Source organism: Oryctolagus cuniculus, chromosome 3 (assembly GCF_964237555.1).
Source record: "Oryctolagus cuniculus chromosome 3, mOryCun1.1, whole genome shotgun sequence".
NCBI lineage: Eukaryota > Metazoa > Chordata > Mammalia > Lagomorpha > Leporidae > Oryctolagus > Oryctolagus cuniculus.
In genome coordinates this window covers 82,847,039-82,866,652 of record NC_091434.1, presented here as the reverse complement: position 1 = coordinate 82,866,652, position 19,614 = coordinate 82,847,039, and the positions used below count along the sequence as shown (strand labels likewise).

Below are 19,614 nucleotides of genomic sequence, written 5' to 3'. Positions count from 1 at the left end.
AGCTGGGGCGGGAATGGTGAAGGTTTGGGCTGGGCCAGTATAAAGGGCACACAGCTGCCATGGCGTTGCCCACTGTGGGCGGCATTGAGCCCAATCCCGTGTTCCATGTACAGTATCAGCACAGTTTATTTAGGGCATTCAGGGAAGTTTCAACCAGCACTAATCCATCTTTAAAAATGCCCTGACCTCCCTTTATCACATATGCCGATTTCTGGCACGCTGATTATATTTAACCTACGTATTTTTGCCCAGCAGATACAGGGGCAGGCAGCCTGTGTTCCCACATGCCTGGGCAGCCTGCTCAGGGCTGCCACAGGTGTGGGAAGAAGAGACAGGCCAGTGACCACGAGTCTTTATTGGGCTCCTTCCAGTCTTTCTCTGTGGGGGCCAGGGCTTAGCAGTCTGCGCTCCCTCCCCAACCCCCACCCCTGTTTCAACTTCATCTTGTTATCCAGAGGGGGAGTCCCACTTTATCCAATTTCAGAAGGCCCTTGTTCTTCCAACATAAATGTCTTGAGAAATGTCATAATTCTGTCATGTGAAAATACTGTCTAAGTTGGATGGGATTAACTGAATTCCCTGTGACTATCTATTCTATTTATTTTTCTAAGTACAGTTCCTCACTCTTTACATATTAAAATCATTGGCACTGCCTAGAAGTTAGTGTCTGATTTCAAATTTGCAACGTGAAAATCGTCTAAATGTGAAACCCAGCTGTACCCAATCATCATAAAATAGCTCTCAATGACTGGCTTTGAAAAGAAAAACTTCATAAAGAAATTTGCTTTGAAAGGTGTTTCCTCCATGCTTGAGAAAACATTTTTTTCTTAGTGACACTCCTTTGAATGTAACTTGCTTCCAACTGTTACAAATGGAAATTGTAAGCTGCATTAATCCCAGCTTAGAGAAAATAAAGTATGTGTATTCATAGGAATGTGTGTGAAAACCAACCTTTTTTTTTTTTAAATGCATTACTAAGGATATGAGTAGTGGGCTTTAAAGCACCTTTTGAATTAAATACATTGTTTAATTTTTGCTTATGTCCATAGCATGATAAATATTTTAGTTATTTATTTCAAGAAAGTGGACTATTTCTGCATTTAGGAAGAAAGAATAGGGACCAGATGAGTAGAAACAAATAAAACCCAACTTTCCTCTCAAGATTAAAACAAAAAATCCTTCCCATATATTAATGATAGATGTGCCAAGGGGAAGAACTTACAGGTAGCAGTTAGAAAAATTCTGGCTGAGGGAGGGTCCCCATTAAAAGCGAGTCCCCTCTTTCATTCTCGATTGAGGTTTAAAATCCCCCAGGTCTTTTTGTAGTGGCCTGCACCTGCTTCCTTTGACGAAGTGATGTTAGGACAGCTCCCTCTCCAGGTGTGTCTCCCACCTGCCCTGGCCGCCCCAGCTGAGGCATGCAGGAGCCACCACATTCCACCGGCCTGGGTAGCTTTCCGGATGGCTGAACACTCAGAATTTCAGCTCTTCCTGCTGCCCCTCCCCTTTCCTTTCTCGTGGGGCTTCATTTGTTCTCTTCTCCTGCATTTTGAGGTAGGGAAGCAAGTCAGAAAGACAGGGGAATATCCTTGCTGACATATTCCTCCTGCAAAAGCGGGTTGTGGTATCATATTGGCCTCTAGGTTAGTAACCTGCACTGCTTGCTAGAGTATGATAATATTTGGTTTTTTGCCCAGTTGCTTAGGACATTAGGGGAAGAAAAAGTTATCATGGGCTGACTTTTATCTTCCCTTGACTCTCTCCTTACCTGCCCCCAGGCTTGCAGAATGAAAGTGATTCCAGAAGTAACTTTAGACCTTTCATTTCCTGCACTTTGTGTCCCCAGGAGATGATCAGATGCAGAGGCACACAGAGATGGCGAGCTGTACTTTCTTTGCGTTTTGACTTGTAAATCCTGCCCTTTGGATTTTTATGCTAGTGCCCCTTTGTTGCCCCCTGTGTTGCCCTGCTCCCTCCAAAATTGAAATGCTTTGAAATTGATTTGGTAATAACTATTTAGAGTGCTTCAAATCTGGGTTAATACTCATTTTGCTACATTGCCTGCAATTTTAAAAATCATCCTTAATTATAGAAGCCTTTTTATCTCTTGGGTGAAGGAGGAGAATTCTTCTTTACACATATAATTTGGTAATAGACTGGATGAGAGAGAATCCTTGGTGATGATTGAGTCAGCAGAGTACTGGCTCTGCTGTGTTGCTGACTACGGTGTCATCTTCAGGCTGTTCTGTCGGTGGAGCAAGCATTTATTGACCCCCTTGTGTGTACCAAGAGCAGATTTCTTCAGAACTGGATAATAATGGTAGAGTACTAGCTCTGTTTTCAAAACTTGTCCACCTGTGAATTGCTGACAAGAGTTTAAAGCAGGGCATTGATTGACACCTCTGAGGGAAGATGCACGCCCTAGGTGCATAATAATGCCAAGCACTAAGTGCCTCAAGCTCTTTTCCAAGGGTGGGGGAGAGTTCCAGGGAGCCATCTGATGGGGCCAGGAGCCCACTTGTCTGTGGATGCCAGGGACGGCTCATGCGAAGCTTCACTGGAAACCCATGCAGCCTGCTGTCACCGCAGACCTCCGCAGTTCAGTCCTCAGGCTCTTCTCTGGTGACAGATGGGGCTGAGACAGTCTGGCTGGGCCGGGCAGCTCCGGTGCTCCCCCTCCCACCCCAGCCGGCCCCCAGCTTTCCCTTTAGGTGTTCCCACAAGCGGGGGGCCTGGTACGTGAGGCTGGGCACCATGGCTTGGTTCCCCGGCCCTGCTGCAAGTCACAGCAGAGCACGCCTTGCGCAACATGGGCGAGCATCGGGCTGGAGATTTGGTACAGAGATCTGGCTGTCACAATCCAATGCACAGAGCTCTTGGCACCAGGCCAGGAGGGGAGCGGGGCCCTGCAGCTCGTTGGACAGGGCTGGCCACGAGTGCAAAGCTGTCATCCGGGAGCAGTTGCAGAACCAGAAATCAGGCAGAGCTGAAGGTTCCGGGGCACCCCACCTGGGACATTCCCTTTGGCATCCTAGGCCTGCCCTGGACCCCTCTCCTGAGGGAGGTCAAGAGCTGCAGGTGAGCCAGGGGATTCTGTTCTGTGCGAGGTTAGGATTTTGCAGGTGGGATGGGCTTGAGGGTCAGGGTCGGAGTGGGGAGAGAAGCACAGGCTGGTATTTCTGGCCAGAAAGGTTGAAGGCAGGCTGGCTTCATCCATGCAGGCTTTCTCTTTGTCACTTAGGGAGAACTCAGAATGCGGCCTGGCAGCCTGAACGACTGACAGGTGGGTGTGAGGCAGGAGTGCAAAGGAGAGAAGCTGAGACCTCTGTGGGGTCAAGGGGACTCGGGAATTGCCCGTCCTTGCTGCCTCGACTTCTCTCCCACCTGTCACCCTCTCACTTAGACCTAGCAACCCACGGCTGTTGGTGATCTTCACTGAGACAGCTCCAAGGAAGCAGTCTGTGTGGTAGTTGGTTTTGCCTTTTGTATTCACTTGTTTCCGTCTCTCATTTCCATAGAATCCTTACGTTCTTTTCTTCTGTGATCCTTAACTCATTGGCCCAGTGTTTTAAATTGTTAAACTTCTGTCAACCATTAAATTGAATATAGGCTTAAACTTTTTTTAAGTGCTACAAATCCTTTTTTTAATGGTGAGGAGAACTTTTTAAAAAAAAGATTTATTGGCCGGCGCCTCATCTCACTAGGCTAATCCTCCATCTGCGGCGCCGGCACCCTGGGTTCTAGTCCCGGTCAGGGCGCTGCCAGATTCTGTCCTGGCTGCTCCTCTTCCAGTCCAGCTCTCTGCTGTGGCCCGGGAGTGCAGTGGAGGATGGCCCAAGTGCTTGGGCCCTGCACCCGCATGGGAGACCAGAAGCACCTGGCTCCTGGCTTCAGATCAGCGCGGTGCGCCAGCCGCAGCGGCCACTGGGGGGTAACCAATGGAAAAGGAAGACCTTTCTCTCTGTCTCTCTCTCTCACTGTCCACTCTGCCTGTCCAAACAAACAAAAAAAAGATTTATTTGTTTGAAAGGCAGAGTGACAGAGGAGAGATAGAGTGAGCTTCTGTCCACTGCTTTATTCCCCAAATGGATGCAATTGCCAGGCTGGACCAGGCTAATTCCCTCCAGGTCTGCTATCTGGATATATTTGGGCTATCTGCCACTGTGCTCCCAGGTGCATTTTCAGGGAGCTGGATCAGAAGCAGAGCAGCTGGGACTCGAACTGGTGCTCATAAGGGATTTTGGCATCTCAAGCAGTGGCTTAACCCTCTGTGCTACAACACTGTCCGTAAGGATAACACTCTTGAGTCCTTGTAATATATTGGCCATTTTACATATACCTGTGTATCTGCTTTTCTCTACAACCCAGGAAAGGAAAAATACTCTTTATAGAGCCCTTGTTTTGAAAATGGATAGGGTTAGACGATCTATGGAGTACTTGAAGAAAACTGCAATTTCGGGTTTTTTGCCATCCTTTCAAAATGTGTATTTTTGTATATAACATGTATTTGGGATGAATGCCACAAATTGTCTATTACTGGTGTTTTACCATCAGAACAGTGTGTAGCACCATCCTGGAGCCAGTGCTATGGGGCTTCATGGCCAGGGGACTGTAACAGGAAGTCTGAGTGGGGATCCAAGGAAGACTTGGAACAAAGCCTGGGACGTAGCTCGCACGGTTAAGCTGTTATTTCCAAAGGTTACTTTGTTTATTTCTTAATTCCTCCCCAGTGGATAAGAAATGCTCACAAATAGATGTGCAGTAAGCACAGGTCAGGTTTTCCTTTTTAAGTGGGTTTATGAACTGGGGAGAAGAAATAGGTGCGAGAGAAAAGATGCAGTCAGTCGGGAGTCAGGTTAATAGAACTTTGTTCGTTCTTCCAAGTGCTCAGAAAGTTTGCTGTTAAATTCCCTGCTTGTCAAAGGAAAGACAGAACCACAACCAAGCATGAGGGTACTTTAAATCATTCATGGAAAGATGGGACCTAAAGGCAATACCCGTTTTTCACAAGCTTTTTGAAGTACTTGCCTACAGAAGGTGGCATTTGTCAAGACAAACGTGCCCGCTGTAACTTGATTTAGATCCCGCCAAACTACTTACTGGGCTCTGGACCTGTACTCATGTGTTTTTCTTTCTCTGATGATATTCAGATCCCCATTCAATATCAAAAGAGCCTTTAAGAGGAAAAGTTTGGAAGGACAAGGAATACCATTTTCCCGTAGAACCTTTCGTAGCAAAACCTTCCATGGCTGAGTGGGTGACTTCGTGATCTGCAAACTGATGTTGAGCATTAGGTAATAAGGGTACTTTAGAAAGTTCATGAAAATGGAATTAAAGTTTATTTGGTGCCAAAGGGTTTTTTCCATTTTCCATGGACTTTTTGAAGCACCCTCAGGACTCCTCTTAGGTGTTGAGCAAGTTAAGGGGCTTTCCAAATCACATTGCTTGTATAGTCAGAAGAGCTGGGGTTGCATGAGCCGGTATTCGTGTGTGTGTGTGTGTCTGCACATGTGCACATGTGTATGTGTGTGATTAGTTCTTCCTGTGTCTCTCTGTACCAATGAGGTGGAGCTGTTGGTTCTCAGCCTGTGTGCCTCTTCTCATGGGTTGTGAGGATCATGTCTATACCCTAATATATTGAGAAGATGCCTTGGAACTATTCCAGCCCTGGGCACTGGTAGGACTGGTTTAATGTGCTGTGATTCCAGAGGAAGATTTTCAAACTACAAACTACAGTAGTGCATGGAAATCAGTGAGCAGCAGCAAACCTAACGCAACGCCAGCTTGTGAGGCACCACCCGACCTGACGACCACAAGAGGCTTAGGGGCTGACAGATCACTCGTGTTGCAGGGTTGGAACACCTGTTGGAAGACTTATCAAGACCCAGTTTGGGTAATAATGGCCTCCATTGACAGAGCTGGCATCTCTATCAGTTGAAGGAATAAAATGTTGGAATTTGGAGGTGGTTTGGCTAGTGGCTTAAACGCGAGCCGAGATGCCCATGTCCTACTCAGCATACGTGGGCTCAAGTACCAGCTTCCACTTTCTGATTCCAGCTTCCTAATGCTGACCCTGCAAGGCAGCAGGCCATGGCTCAAGTAATTGGGTTTCTGCCACCTGTGTGGGAGACCTAGATGGTGTCCTTAGCTCCTGGCTTCAGCGTGGCCCAACCTGTGCTGTTGCAGGCATCTGGGGAGTAAACCAACAAATGGGAGCTTGCTGTCTGTCTATCTGCCACTCAAATTAAAGAAAAAAAGAATTTGTGAGTTGTCAGAGACCTTTAAAGGTTATTTAATCTCTGGAAAATGGCAAATAGCTTTTATTTTTTTAGTTTTTTTTTTTTAAATCATCATAGTTAAGGTGCTGCCCTAGTTATGTTTGTATATACACACCTGCTTAGAGGGCACGAGTAAACCTAGATAGGAGTTTGAATTCTGTTAGCCTGGAAGAGAGAGGTTTTTGAGTAGCCTGTGGCGTATGGAAGGAACTAGCCTTCTCCTTTGGAGCCCATTGAGCTGCGCTATTCCGTGTGCTTTGTAGGTTGTGTGGGGAAGCTGTACTCACAGGGCATGGAGCTGCTCCATGACTTAGCAGATCTCTTTGCTCAAGTGAAAGTCCATCACCGGGACTTCCACCCACGGAGGCTGGGTCTGGGGTCCACTGCTGGGACTTCCGCCCGCGGAGGCTGGGTCCGGTGTTGGGTCTTGCGGAGGAGTGTTTGTGCAGCGGGGCATCTTTGTTGGGAGCCCCGCGGCATCAGAGCCTCCCGGCTCCTTGGGGCTCAGTTCTCTTGGGTTCTTTTACTTGAACTTCCTAAGGGCCATGAGGGAAGGCTGCCTCTCCTTCCTCACTTAGAAACACTGGCTTTAGAGCATCCTCCTTGTGAAACGGCTGCCTTCCTGGGGCTTTTCTTCCCAGCTACTGCCGCTGCAGCTGGAGCCTTCCCTTCCCACCCCTTTTCCTTCCTGTCTCTGCTGGGACCTCAGGGCTCCACCTATCAGGTCCTGACACTGTGTAGGGTACTTGCTCCTTAGTGAGTACTGGTGCTGCAGCCTGCCCTGCAATCCATGGGCTCTGGGTAGGCTTTCCGGGCTGTCCCAGCTGCTCTCTGGGCCCTAAAGTCAGGGCTGTAACTGGTAATGGGAAGTGGAGGAGTCCAGTCCCCAGTCGCTGCTGCCTGAGGTCCTTGGGGCTTTGATTCTGAAGTGTGTGGTAATTTCAGGGAACAAATGAGGAAAAACAACACTCTGGCTTTGTTTATTTTTCAACTTAAGACTATGTGCCAGGAGTGGCCAGTTCAGCCTTGCAGTTAAGATGCCTGCCTCCCACATCAGAGTGCCTGCGTTTGATTCCTGAGTGCAGCTTCCCTGCAATGAGGCCCCTGGGGATCAGTGATAGTGGCTCAAGTAGTTGAGTTCTTGCCATCAATGGGGGAGACCTGGACTGTGTTCCTGGCCCCTGGCTGCAGACTCATTGTGGCCACTTGGGTACGAAGCCACTGGGTGGGAATTCTGTCTCTTTCTGTTTCTGTGTGTCTCTGCTTTGCAAAAATGAAAAAAAAAAAAGTGCCCCAAATAAAGCAGCCACAAAATTAAAGCCAATTTAAATTACCCCCACTGCTCATCTGAATCTGTTCCTCTCACTTGGATGGTGGGATAGCCTAGAGCCTACCTAACTGTGCCTCCAAATACTGGACTTACAACAGAGCCTGTGTTCCACGACTGTTTGTATCATTGTGCTTTCAACTTACTAACTTAATTATCAGTCATAATTAATCTCCATTAATAAGTGATACTCATTAATAAATAAGACTGTTCCTATAAAGCATTGGCGTAGTCCCTGGTATCTCATAAACTTTCAGTAACTGTTAGCTGCTGCTATTATCAGCACCCCCAGCAGCATTTGTATAGCAGAGTCTTACCTGGTGTATTTGTGCTCAGATAAATGATCCATTTGAAAACAGGGAAGGTTGTGATTGGTTCCAGAGAGATGGAGGTGTGGTTTAACACTGCTGATAGAATATTGGAAATGAGCATCCAAAGGCGTGACTGACCCCATTACAAGTCAGCCTGGGCTTTGGTCAGACCCCCAGCTGGTAACAGTACAGTTAAGCCTAGTGTTTCTGACCACAAGTGGAATTGATGTTTGTTCATTTCCTCTATGATGCAATAAGTAATTGCTTATTCAGCACTTACTGTGTGCCAGATCCTGTGCTGTTCAGAAAAAGGACTGATGAGCTTGGGTTGGCACTGGCATAATGGGTAAAGCCTCCGCCTGCAGTGCCAGCATGCCATATGAGCGCTGGTTCATGTCTCAGCTGCTCCACTTCCAATCCTTCTCCCTACTAACACACCTGTGAAAGCAGAGAAACATGGTCCAAGTATTTGGGCCCCTGCAGCCATCTGGGAGACCTGGAAGAAGCTCCTGACTCCTGGCTTTGGATCAGCCCAGCTCTGGCCTTTGCAGCCATTTGGGGGAGTAAACCAGAGGACGGAAGTTTGATCAATAGCACTCTCTCTCCTCCCTCACTCTCTCTCAATATTTATCTATATATCTCTCTCCCTGTCTCCCGTCTCTGTATTTCTGCCTTCCAAATAAATAAACACTAAAAAGGAAGAAGAAAGGAACGATGAGCCTGCAGTAGATACTCCAAGGAGACTTCCTTGTGCAGGGGTGATGTTTAATAGGGAGTAGCCCGAGGGCTGGAAAGGGCAGGCTTCAGCTCCAGAAGCAGGGGCGGTCTTGGAATTGTAAATTGTGTCGTGGCAAGGAAATTGTTTTGCCTTTACTTCAAGCCCAGACCCTTTGACTCTGTTTGAGCTGATCCACCAATCAGCTCATGAAGTGTGAAGTGAGCATCAAGGTGTGTGGATAAACCGCCTCATCCAGGCCCCTGGGTTTGAATAAGCACTTTGGCCGGGTACACTTCCAACTCAATAGGCTCACAGTTAAAGGCCAGGCACCAAAGAGGGAACACGAAGAATTAGCAGGCACAGTCCCTGTTCTCAAGGACTCATCAGTGCAGCAGTGTTTGGGGCCTGGGTCACCTGTGCTGGTCAGGGATCCTACACTCCTTAGGGTCTTTCAATGCCACGTGGCTATTTGCAGAAGCTCTGTAGGGTGGATATTGCTGCTGTCTGCCATGGTATTGCTCTTGCTCTTTTGCCAAAATGTTTGTAAAAAAATTTCCTCCTTTTTTTCCCCCTCACATGCTGGTTTTCTTTGTTAGAGGTTACATTTTCATTCTGCAGTGAGAGCATACCTTCCCGTGCTAGTACTTTCCCTGTGCTGGGTGCATAGAGATTTTCCATTCTGCGCTGCTGAAGGCATCAGTCAAGCCAGTCTCCCCGGATCAAGATGAACAGATGTTACAAACTTTCATTCTAAGGATCAAACTCTCTGTTTGACTTTATAATTGTATTTCTGTTTCTGTAGACTTTCTCCTGCATCTTTTCTGCATTAACCATCCTCTCACCAGCCCCTGCACCCCCCTACCACCCTCTGCAGACAAATGTTGTTAATTTGGAAAGGATATTTTAAGATTCAGAGGAATTTAATGAGATATGAATTCTTGTGTGAGCAATCCATCTTTGTTAAAAGGAGAAGATACATTATCTCCCGACTACATATATTTACCGTTAACTCTGAGATCTTTCAGACAGCTTTTTCATTATCTTCCCATCAGTTTTTTTCCTTCCCTGTAGAGTGATTTAGCAGTTTATTTCCCCTGATAAGCAGCATTCTTTTAATTTACCAAAACACATTGTATGAAACATACTTTGATAAAAATCTGTGCAGACCGGAAAACTTTCCATTGATCCCGGGGAGGGCAGCGTGTGTGGGTTTTTAACTCTCGGCAGGCCCAGCTGTGCCCGGCCTCCTTCAAAGTGTTTTGGTCTCTCATTTCAGCCACAATTACGAGTTCTTCTGAAAATGATGACCGGAGTGGCTCCAGTTTGGAGTGGAATAAAGACGGAAGCCTAAGGTTAGGGGTTCAGAAGGGAGTGCTTCATGATCGCAGGGCAGATAACTGCTCCCCGGTGGCGGAAGAGGAGCCCCCTGGGCCGGCGGAGAGCGGCCTGCCCAAAGCGGAATCCTCAGCTGGAGATGGTCCAGTCCCCTATTCTCAGAGCTCCAGCTCGCTAATAATGCCGCGGCCCAACTCAGTTGCAGGTAAGGCACACCCCTCCTGGGAAGGGCATCTCACGGAGTCCCAGGTGCCCAGTGGTTGTCCCCCTGGGAATCTGATCCAGACCGAAGCTAGCTTGTGATCTTGGGTCAGGCCCTCACCTTTTCTTCTTTAAATCTGTGATATGGACCATATGGCTCTTTGGATAGAAGGGAAGGAAAGACAGAATCTCTTCCCTTGGTTCTTTGTTACTTTAAGCCTGAATAAACATGTAACTTCATATTGCATCTTAGTAAACAGGAATTTTTTGGAGTGAGTTTGTTAGTATCTAAAAATGTTTAACTTTCAGACTCACTTTTTTATGGTTGAAAGTCCGTCGTACAGCAGGTTTTTAGATCATTTAGTTATAACAGAGCTCACAGGTTAAAACCCAAGCAGCAGAAGGGAGAGCTGTCAATGCAGGAGGTGCAAACAGGCCTGACAGAGATGCCTTAGCAGGATCCAGCACCAGAACTGAGAGAGAAGAGATGACAAATGCAGGTGACTGTCTCTCCCTGGACTGGTCAGCAGGTAGCTGTCAAACAAGGAGAGGAGTTTGGAGAGGCCAAGGAGAGGGCCACTCTGCAGCCAAGCCATTGTGCCGGCTTTTTAAGATCTTGAGTTTCTAAACTCCATTCTCATGGGCTGAATTTAGAAGAGGAGCTTGTTAGGGTAATTCTCGGTGCTAATGCAGTGCTTAGGGTGTCTCCCCTACTAACGCTGGGACCCACGTTCTCTTTTCCTACATCAAAGGCTTTTCCTGTAATGTATACTGCTGCTTCAGGATGTGGTGGGTCACACCGGCTGCTGTCGGGTGCTTTTTACAATGGAACTCTGAAGCCACCGATAAATGAATGGCCCTAATGGAAAAGTTCTGAGGCATAACTCTTAATTCTGTTTCAAAGCAAGCAGAATAGCCTTGTTCCGGAAGAAGGATTTGGCCCGTCTGAGGGGAGATGCGCTGGTATCGACCGAGGGTTCTTCCAAAAGCTCTCTGTCCCCCCACTGCTGTCCCCGCCACCCGTGACGCATCACACCCAAGGCACTTGAGACTGTATTTACTTTATTGTGATGAATAGGTCATTTGTATTACCCTGAAACGTGACAGCTTTATTTTCTTCATCAAAAAGCAAACTGGTATTTAGTTTAATCAAGCTACTTTAAAATTGTTACAATGCATTAAGACATTAACTTGAACAGTATTTAAAGCACCCCATTTGTGTTTTCTGTGTGGTGTTCTTTCATGTGGTCTCCTGCCATGTGAAATGACAGTGGGTGTGAGCTGAGCTTCACCTGTAGGCTGATCTCTGCTGTGTTCATTCATTGTCTTCCACATATGCCCTTGAGCTAGACTTCCTGTGAAACCTCCTGGTTTAGCAGAGCCTATTTGGCCTGATGGGTTTGCTTCATTCTTCTGTGTTGCATGTTTTAAAATCTGACTGCATATTTTGCAAGGAAATAGTCAAGTGCCTTATCTCATGGTATCTGTTAGCAAACTAGAACCTGGTAGATTCTTCATTGTCCAGCTTCCTGCTCCTAATGCTGACCCCCAGCTCCAAGGGAATGGAAAGATTTTTTTAAGTATCAATGCAAAGTACAATTCAAGTTATACAGACTCTGTTGAGTTATTAGAAGGCAGGCATCAGGCAGTGCTCAGTGTTGCAAGGATTGGAGTAAAACGTGAAGCAGTGTGGACTGAAATCTCTCCGTATTTGCATGTCTAGATCCACCTGGACAGGAATTTGGTAGGAAAGGTGTGGTGGTGGTGTATGGGGCAGAGGAGGCACTGGCATGTGAAGGAAGGGTAACTGCAGGCCTGGCTCACTGTCCCTGGGGGACCCGGCTGCTGGGGTTTCAGGGTACAGACTAGTTTCCGAGGCCAGCAACTGTTCTGTGTTAACTGTGTAATACAGTGGGATAGTATAGTGAGATTTTTGGGGGGGGGGGGTGAAAGATAGTAAGAGTTGGCTAGATTTGGAGATAATTTGACCACACAGAGATTTTCTTTGTAATTTGTTAGAGTGGGATTGATTCGGAATGCTATGCATCTTCAAAAATACATGACATGAATGCTTTTTTTCCTTTATTGAAAAAGTAGGATGTGAAACCTTTAAAATTAATCCAGAAGTGGGGTCATCTTTTCTACTATTTTTGACTACTTTTTTCCTTTTGAAATACTCTCAGTGGATCACAAGACTGTGTGTAGTGTTCTGGGGAGTCAGCAGCATAGTTACCAGTTGGGTTCCAGTTTTCTTAAAGCGCTAACTGGTAATTGCTCTGGGCTCATTGGCGTTCACCTTGGAACATTTGGTCCGTGACTTCCAGTTTCAGTGGATGTTTCTCTCTGTCCGTTGTAGGCAAGCTGCCCCCTCCTTCTCATCCTCACTTTGCCTCCAAATCAGACTCGTGCTGCATCTTGGGGTGTGTTTCTCACCCAGATGTTACAGGCAGTGTGTGCGCGTACACATCAGTGTATAACTAATTTAATTGTTGAGGCATTAGCAATAGGTTTAGTGCAGCACGAAATTATTGCTTTGCCTCTGATTTTTCTCGGCCCTGAGTGGCGTTTAGGACTTTGAAAGCATTACTTGTTAAATACTGAAGGTGAGTCTGAGACAGGTGCCGGAAATGTCTGAGCATCCCCCAGAGGCATGAGTGAGGACACGCTTCAGTAGGTGGGGGCCACCGGGGCCCATGGCCAAGCTGCTGAAGCTTCACTGCTCTCTCGAGTGTCTCCAAATGCCATAGGAAGCAGACGTAGCTGGTGGCCTGTGGCCCTGCTGCAGCTTTCGGCTCAGCTCAGTCGAGGTTGAAATCAAGTTGTCCAGGCTGGGGGTTGCTGAGGCAGTTCTGCACACTCTGAAGCTGAAGCCCTGCTAACTGGACGTTGGACAGCAGAGGCATTTCCAGTCTCCCCCTCAGCCCCTCCTGGGTCGAACTAGGGCTTTTCAGCCTTTCTTTGGAATGCCCTTCAGACTCCTGTAATTTTCCTCCTTGCAGTTGTCACAAATTGTAAAACAAGTGTCATGTTCTAATTGGTCAGCAAAGGAGGGAGGTGGGAACATTTGTATTGTCCAGGGCTGAGGCAGCCTCTCACACAGGCATGGCTGTTCCCGCTCGGAAAAGAGCCCTGTGCTGTGGCGGTGGCTTCCCCTTCTCCCCTGGCCAGGACGGGTCCCTTCACCATGGGGGCCAGAGCCTAGAAATAAGTCCCAAGCTGTGATCCTGCTTGGGACCTGGGGGTGTGTCCTGTTAGCCCTCCCGGAAGTTGCACACAGCTTGGTCAGGGGGTCCTGGAGAGGAGCCAGAGGTAGCCTTAAATGGTCGTACTTTGCTCCAGTTGGAAGTGCTGTGTGGGGAACTGTCTGAACCAGAAAGATTTGCATGGTCATTGGCTGATGCAGAGGATTCACTTAAAGGTTTGTGCAAGGGAACAGCGTTGTGGCATAGCAGGGTTAGCCTCTGCCTGCAATGCCAGCATCCCATCTGGGCTCTGGTTCTATTCCGTGCTGCTCCACTTCCGATCCAGCTCCTGGCTGGTAGCTGGGGAAAGCAGCAGAAGATGGCCCAAGATGGTCCCTGCCACCCTCGTGGGAGAGCTTGAAGAAGCTCCTGGCTCCTGGCTTCAGCCTAGCCCAGCCCTGGCTGTTGTGGCCATCTGGGATACGCTCTCCCACAGTCAGACCCGGAGCCCTCATGTACACACTGAACAAATGGGGGAGGTGCAGGTGGTGAGGAAGAAAAGGTCTGAAGCTGTAGGAGGGGAAGTGAGGAAGTCTCAGGTAGGACAGGTAGCTTCGGTCAGCTGCTGGATGCTGGCTTAGCCTGTGGTGGCCAGAGGGTTTTCGGAGGACAGATGGCCCAAATTGATTGGTGTCCCCTGCAGCCTGGTCCCGCTTAGGACTTCACGAGGCCATCGAAGCCTCAGCCCTAGGAATGCAGCTCCCATTAGCCTCCTCATTTACCCTCAAATGATGTGTGCACTCAGTCATCCTGGAAGATAATCTCATGTCCAAGATGAGCAGCCACTTAACCCATAAACCACATGCGGCTAACGTTATTTAGATTTCTCTCCCTGTGACCTGGGGTGTGTATGTAAATACAAGGAGGAATTTTTTTTTTTTTTACTGCAAAGATGAACTGTGTATTCACTTCTGTGATTTGCTGAGAATTAACAAAATTATTCTGCACTGGTTATTTTTATAATCCAGCCTTAATGCTTTTTATCAAGTGCCTTTGTGCTGTGTGCTATATGATCTCACAATTTGATCAGAGGTTATTTTTAGAATTGGAAAAAACATACACAATATATTATATATAATATAGTATAAATGTATTCTGCATTAAAATATACCAAGATATATTTGAAGCTTAGGAGTATGTTGATACTTGTACCATCAAGAGCTGCCTTGCAGTGTTCTGAGGGCTGTGGAATTGTATGTACAGATCTGCTCATTTAATTAGTAAGGTTGGTGTTCCAGACACTGACAAAGCTCCCCAGGGCTGCAGGAGACTCTAGTATCGTGCCATGTGTTTGCAGTAAGTATGAAGCAGCTTTCTGTGTGATGCTTTTTGTTGTCAAGTTTTTACATTAAAAAAAAATTATGGCAAACTGTTTTTTCAGGAGAGTTGGAGAATTCTGACAAACATACCAATGTAACTTTGATTTAAAAAAAATTTTAAACTTTGTTTTTACGTTTTTTCAATGCATGATGTTGCTAGAAAAATAAACCAAGGCAAACAAAAGCAGAATCACCTCTAAGTAAATTTTGTGCAAAGCCTGACCTGAACAGCTTTGCAATTTGTAACTATTTTAGGTACCATGTTGAACTCAACTTGCAATAGACTAAACTTCTGTTTACTATTACAGCAACAAGCTCAACGAAGTTGGAAGATCTGAGCTACTTAGATGGACAGAGAAATGCCCCTCTAAGAACATCAATTCGATTACCATGGCACAATACGGCAGGAGGTAGGGCACAGGAAGTTACAGGTATTTATCCTTGCATCCACTGTGATAATGGACTTGAGGAACTCCTTCACTTCACACTGAAAGTCCGTGATAACCAGTGTTCAGACCAACCATGCTTAGAGCACGATGGGAAGTGTGTGCACAAATGCATGAGCTTAAAAAATACCTATAGGGTGGTTTCAGAGAGCATCCCTAACAGTTTTGAGCTTCTTCCTTAAAATATGTGCTCTGCTTGCTTCTGGAGCTCTGTAGGAAGTTACTCTGCAGTGAAGAGTGGTTGAACACTTATTAGAGTTTGTGTTCCTAACAGAGTCAGCTTTGCTTTGGTTCCTTGGATCGCATCAGCCATGCCATGTGTCTGCCAGTGAAGCAGGCACAGCCTCACTGCATGGGCAAAGCACCACCCTTCCCAGACGAGAGCTCTGCTCCTGTCTGCAGGAAGAGTGCTTCCATTCACTACTTCAGTAGTGAGAGAAACATGGAATATGGTTTTTATTGTTTGTTTTGTTTTTTAAGATTCATTTATTTGTTTGAAAGAGTTACAGAGAGAGAGAAAGGTCTTCCATCCTCTGGTTCGTTCCCCAGATGACCACAACATCCAGGGTTGGGCAGAGCTGAAGCCAGCAGCCAGGGGCATCTGACAAGTCTCCCACATGGGTGGCAGGGGCCCAAGTCCTTGGGCCATCCTCGGCTGATTTCCCAGGCGCATTAGCAAGGAGCTGGATTGGAAGTGGATCAGCCTGGAATCAAACTGGTGCCCATAGGAGTTGCCAGCATGGCAGGCAGTGGCTTTGCTCTCTATGCTAAAACCCTGGCCCCAAGAAACATGTCTTAAAGACAGTTTCAGATACACCAACGAGACACGGTTTGACCCTTGCACCACGTCCTCTGTGTGTCTGACTTAAGTCATGAAGATAACTCGGAAGCAGGAATGGACTAGAAGGCCATTTAGCAGGACACTTTGTAGGACCAACAGAGTGTGTGAAATGAGGAATTACAGAAGCATTGTTTGCACCAGATTGAAAATACTGATTCCTTATGGGGCTACTAAAGGCTCTAGTAAGTGTCACATACACACAGGCAATGATATATTGAATTTCTTAGAGTGTGACATTATGACATTCTAAAACAATATTTTTTTTTTATAGCACGATTTGTTCCATATAAGCCACAAGACATCTTGTTGAAACCCCTGCTGTTTGAAGTACCAAGCATAACGACGGACTCTGTGTTTGTGGGAAGGGACTGGCTCTTTCACCAGATAGAAGAGAACTTGAGGAACACGGAACTGACAGAAAACAGAGGAGCGGTTGTCGTTGGGAACGTGGGATTTGGGAAGACAGCAATCATTTCCAAGTTGGTGGCACTTAGCTGCCACGGGAGCCGCATGAGGCAGATTGCCTCCCACAGCCCCAGCTCGTCACCCAAGAGTACGGCCGTGTTTAATTACTTGTCCAGTTTGTTAGTTGACGTAGGCTAGATAAAGGCAATGGCTGTTTGCATAGACATAAATTACATAACTTCCTCGGGTTGTTCCAGATGCGGTGTAGGTGTGTTAAGTGAGCTCTCTGAACACGCGTGTCTGTCATAGTGCGCGTCTGGCTGTGGCCTGGTGAGGCCTGCCTTTACTGCTCTCCTCCTGACCTAGAGCCTCCCCATGTCCCTCTTCACACGGACAGAGGTGGGCAGTGAGGACTGACCAAAAGCCCGTGGAGTTTTTTGTCCTAAAACCCAAGGAGTTGGGCTCCTTGCAGAACAAGCCAAAGGGAATCAAATGGAAAATTCTTTCATTTCCTGTGTGCCACAGGCTTTGTCTTCTATTCTGGGTTTGCAAAATTATAAAAACCGAGTTAGTAGTGGATAGAGCAGCCAGATTTTTGCCTGTTCATTGTTTCCTGTCTGTGTTACAGGCCTATTAAAAGAAAGCATCTCCACACGTGGTGAACAACAAGGGAGCCATGTGAGGTTTTTTTTTTTTTTTAACCAAAATTAATTTAATAAAGGAAACCAGAAACAGTGTTCTACAGGAAGGAGACTGGGTGGGTGGGAGACAGGGACTTGTGTTCTCATTTGGGCCGTCTTCACTCGTTACCTGTGATAACACTCTCTGAGACAGTCAAGAAGTATGCTGTGTCCACCGTGTCCCTGTGTGGATGGAAATAATGAAATGTGTCTCTTGGCAGCATCTGATCCCTCCCAGGAGCTTCCTTTCGCTCCGCTGCTTTCACCGGCTTCTTCTACAAGTGGTCCCAACGCGGCTAAAGCACCTGCTGGGTCTGGGGCCCCCGAAAACCAGAGACCAAGAGAGGATGCAGTGAAATACCTTGCTTCTAAGGTAATCCGGTAGGGCAGCGTGCTAGTTTGGTTTCTGTGCAGTGAACTGAAAGGGTGGTCTTAAAAAACAGAGCAACTGCTTAATGCTAAATATAGCTGTTGATAAAAGTATGATAGAATACTCCAAATGTATGAATGAGAATAAATATCCTAAGACACCATCAGTGAACTTTTGTCCATTAGAGCAGCAGGAAATAGGCGCGCCCACCACCCACCCATCCTGATTTATATGCACATGCTCTCCTTAGTTTGTTTGTGAGCAGGAGATTGGAGCTTTCAGCGTGACCTAGACTTCTGCCTGTGTTCTGTCACCCAAGGCCCTTGGTTCCCTGCCTCTTTGCAGCAGTGGCTTCTTGTGAGGTTGTGAGAGAGGCTCAGCTGACACCTGCTTCCTAAATTCATGGTCATCAAGGTCCTTCAGGAAGTTTCTTTCTGATCCACATCCTCCATCCCTGGCTCATAATCCACCCTCCTGCATTTGAGCAACTGCATCTCTCACCCCTGGTTTGCCATTTGGGTCTCCCTTGGCAGTGCTGTGAGTTGGTGGAGAGCTCTAGAGATGGGCAGCAGTAAATGGCACCTGGCGAGGCACCCCCTGTGTGAGACTGATGCAGGGGAACCAAAACCAGTGCCACTGAGCCTGGCATCCCCGCCCATTCTTCTGCTTCCCAGATAACAGCCCCAGTGCTCTGACTGCTGATTCGGACTCTGCCGTGGGCGTGCGTGGTGAGCTGAGTTGATGGGGTGTGTCGCAAGCTGCAGGGCCTCCTCTGCACCAGGGACTTTTCAAAGCCCTCTGACTATGACCCACACCAAGAAATATGTCTTTCAGTTGAGACCCAGTACTCAGGAACACATAATTACCCATGTAACAGCAGCAAAGCATTATAAAATTACTCTAAGACTAGGCTGATGTTTGTATCTAACAGTTCATGTTGGTGATTTAAAGTGGATCTAAAACAGAGGAAAGACAGATAGGTTTACACTGACTTGAACGTTGTACAAATGTGTAAATGGATGAGGATAACACGTGGTGCCCTGTAAGTATGTACAGTTTTTATGAGCCAGTTAGGGGGAAAAAAAAAAAAAAACAGGAAAACACCCTGTTGGTGGCCCCACCGTTCAGCTGCCTTGTCCACAGCGTGTGAGGCCGGGTCTCGGATTCTCATGGCAGTTTGCACAAGCTCCTGGGGTTTCCTGTGTGATCCTGTTAATCTCTGTCCAGGTCAGAGCTGGAGAGCCAGCAGCTTTCCTGAGTGCTGATGAAGTTGGTCTCAGTCAGTACTGGCTTGGCCCATCCAGGTGGGCCTGGAAAAAGCTGCTCCACCTTTGCTGTTGCAGCTTCCTTTCTAAGAGCCCGCAGACCTGGATCCCCTCCCCAATCCAGGACTGTCCCTGCGGCTTTGGCAAGGAGCTTCAGCTGTGCTCCAGGGCCAGTGGCTCTGCAGCTGTGCGAGCTGAGAGCTGAACGTTGAGCAGGAGAAAACAAAGAGCCCTTTCTGCTTGTGGTTAGCCTTTTCCCCTTGCTTACCACACACTCGGATTCCTCCTTTGGGACGGTCGTGAAGCTGTCATTTATCCACAGCGTGCCTCCACTCCAGGGAGCTCTGCTTCCAGCACTTTCCTTGGGGTCTCCAGCAACTCACCCGCTGTGACCAGGACCACTCCTCACCCCTCGGTGCTGGGCAGCCCCTGCTGTCCCCCTGTGCCTGCCTGAACAGGATGGGCAGGCATGTGCTCCCTGCTGATTTGCTTCCTCAGACGTCCCGTTTACCATCTCCATCATGTTCTCGCCTTCCTTGAAGAAGTGCAGGTGTGGGGAGGGGCTGAGGGCCTGAGCAGGTGATAATTATCACCTGGGCTGCCTGCAGCCTCACCTGTGTCCTGGGATGAGCAGAGGGCTCCCTGAAGAGTGCCAGTGTTCCTGAGGACAGAAATGTAGTGAAGGGGGCCGATTCGAGTCCCAGCTGCTGCGCTTCTGATCTAGCTCCCTGCTTATGTGCCCGGGAAAGCAGCAGAAGATGGCCCAAATACCTGGGCCCCTCCCACCCATGTGGGAGACCCAGATGAAGCTCCTAGCTCCTGGCTTCAGCCTGGCTCAGCCCTGGCCATTGTGGCCATCTGGGGAATAAACCAGCG

The 19,614-nt window shown here is 47.6% G+C and overlaps 1 protein-coding gene across 22 annotated transcripts in view; it reads left to right on the top strand.

The window, feature by feature from the left end:
* The window catches only part of TANC1 (tetratricopeptide repeat, ankyrin repeat and coiled-coil containing 1), a 248,195-nt gene that overhangs the window by 177,621 nt on the left and 50,960 nt on the right, over window positions 1–19,614 (top strand). For 12 of the 22 annotated variants that reach the window (XM_051849483.2, XM_051849482.2, XM_051849489.2 and 9 more), the window contains 4 exons: window positions 9,911–10,174; window positions 15,040–15,162; window positions 16,290–16,571; window positions 17,325–17,476. In XM_051849483.2, coding sequence (XP_051705443.1) covers window positions 9,911–10,174; window positions 15,040–15,162; window positions 16,290–16,571; window positions 17,325–17,476 — 821 coding nt within the window. The remainder of the gene's footprint in view (window positions 1–9,910; window positions 10,175–15,039; window positions 15,163–16,289; window positions 16,572–17,324; window positions 17,477–19,614) is intronic. The other 10 variants (XM_051849485.2, XM_051849484.2, XM_070070813.1 and 7 more) reach the window with 3 other exon arrangements.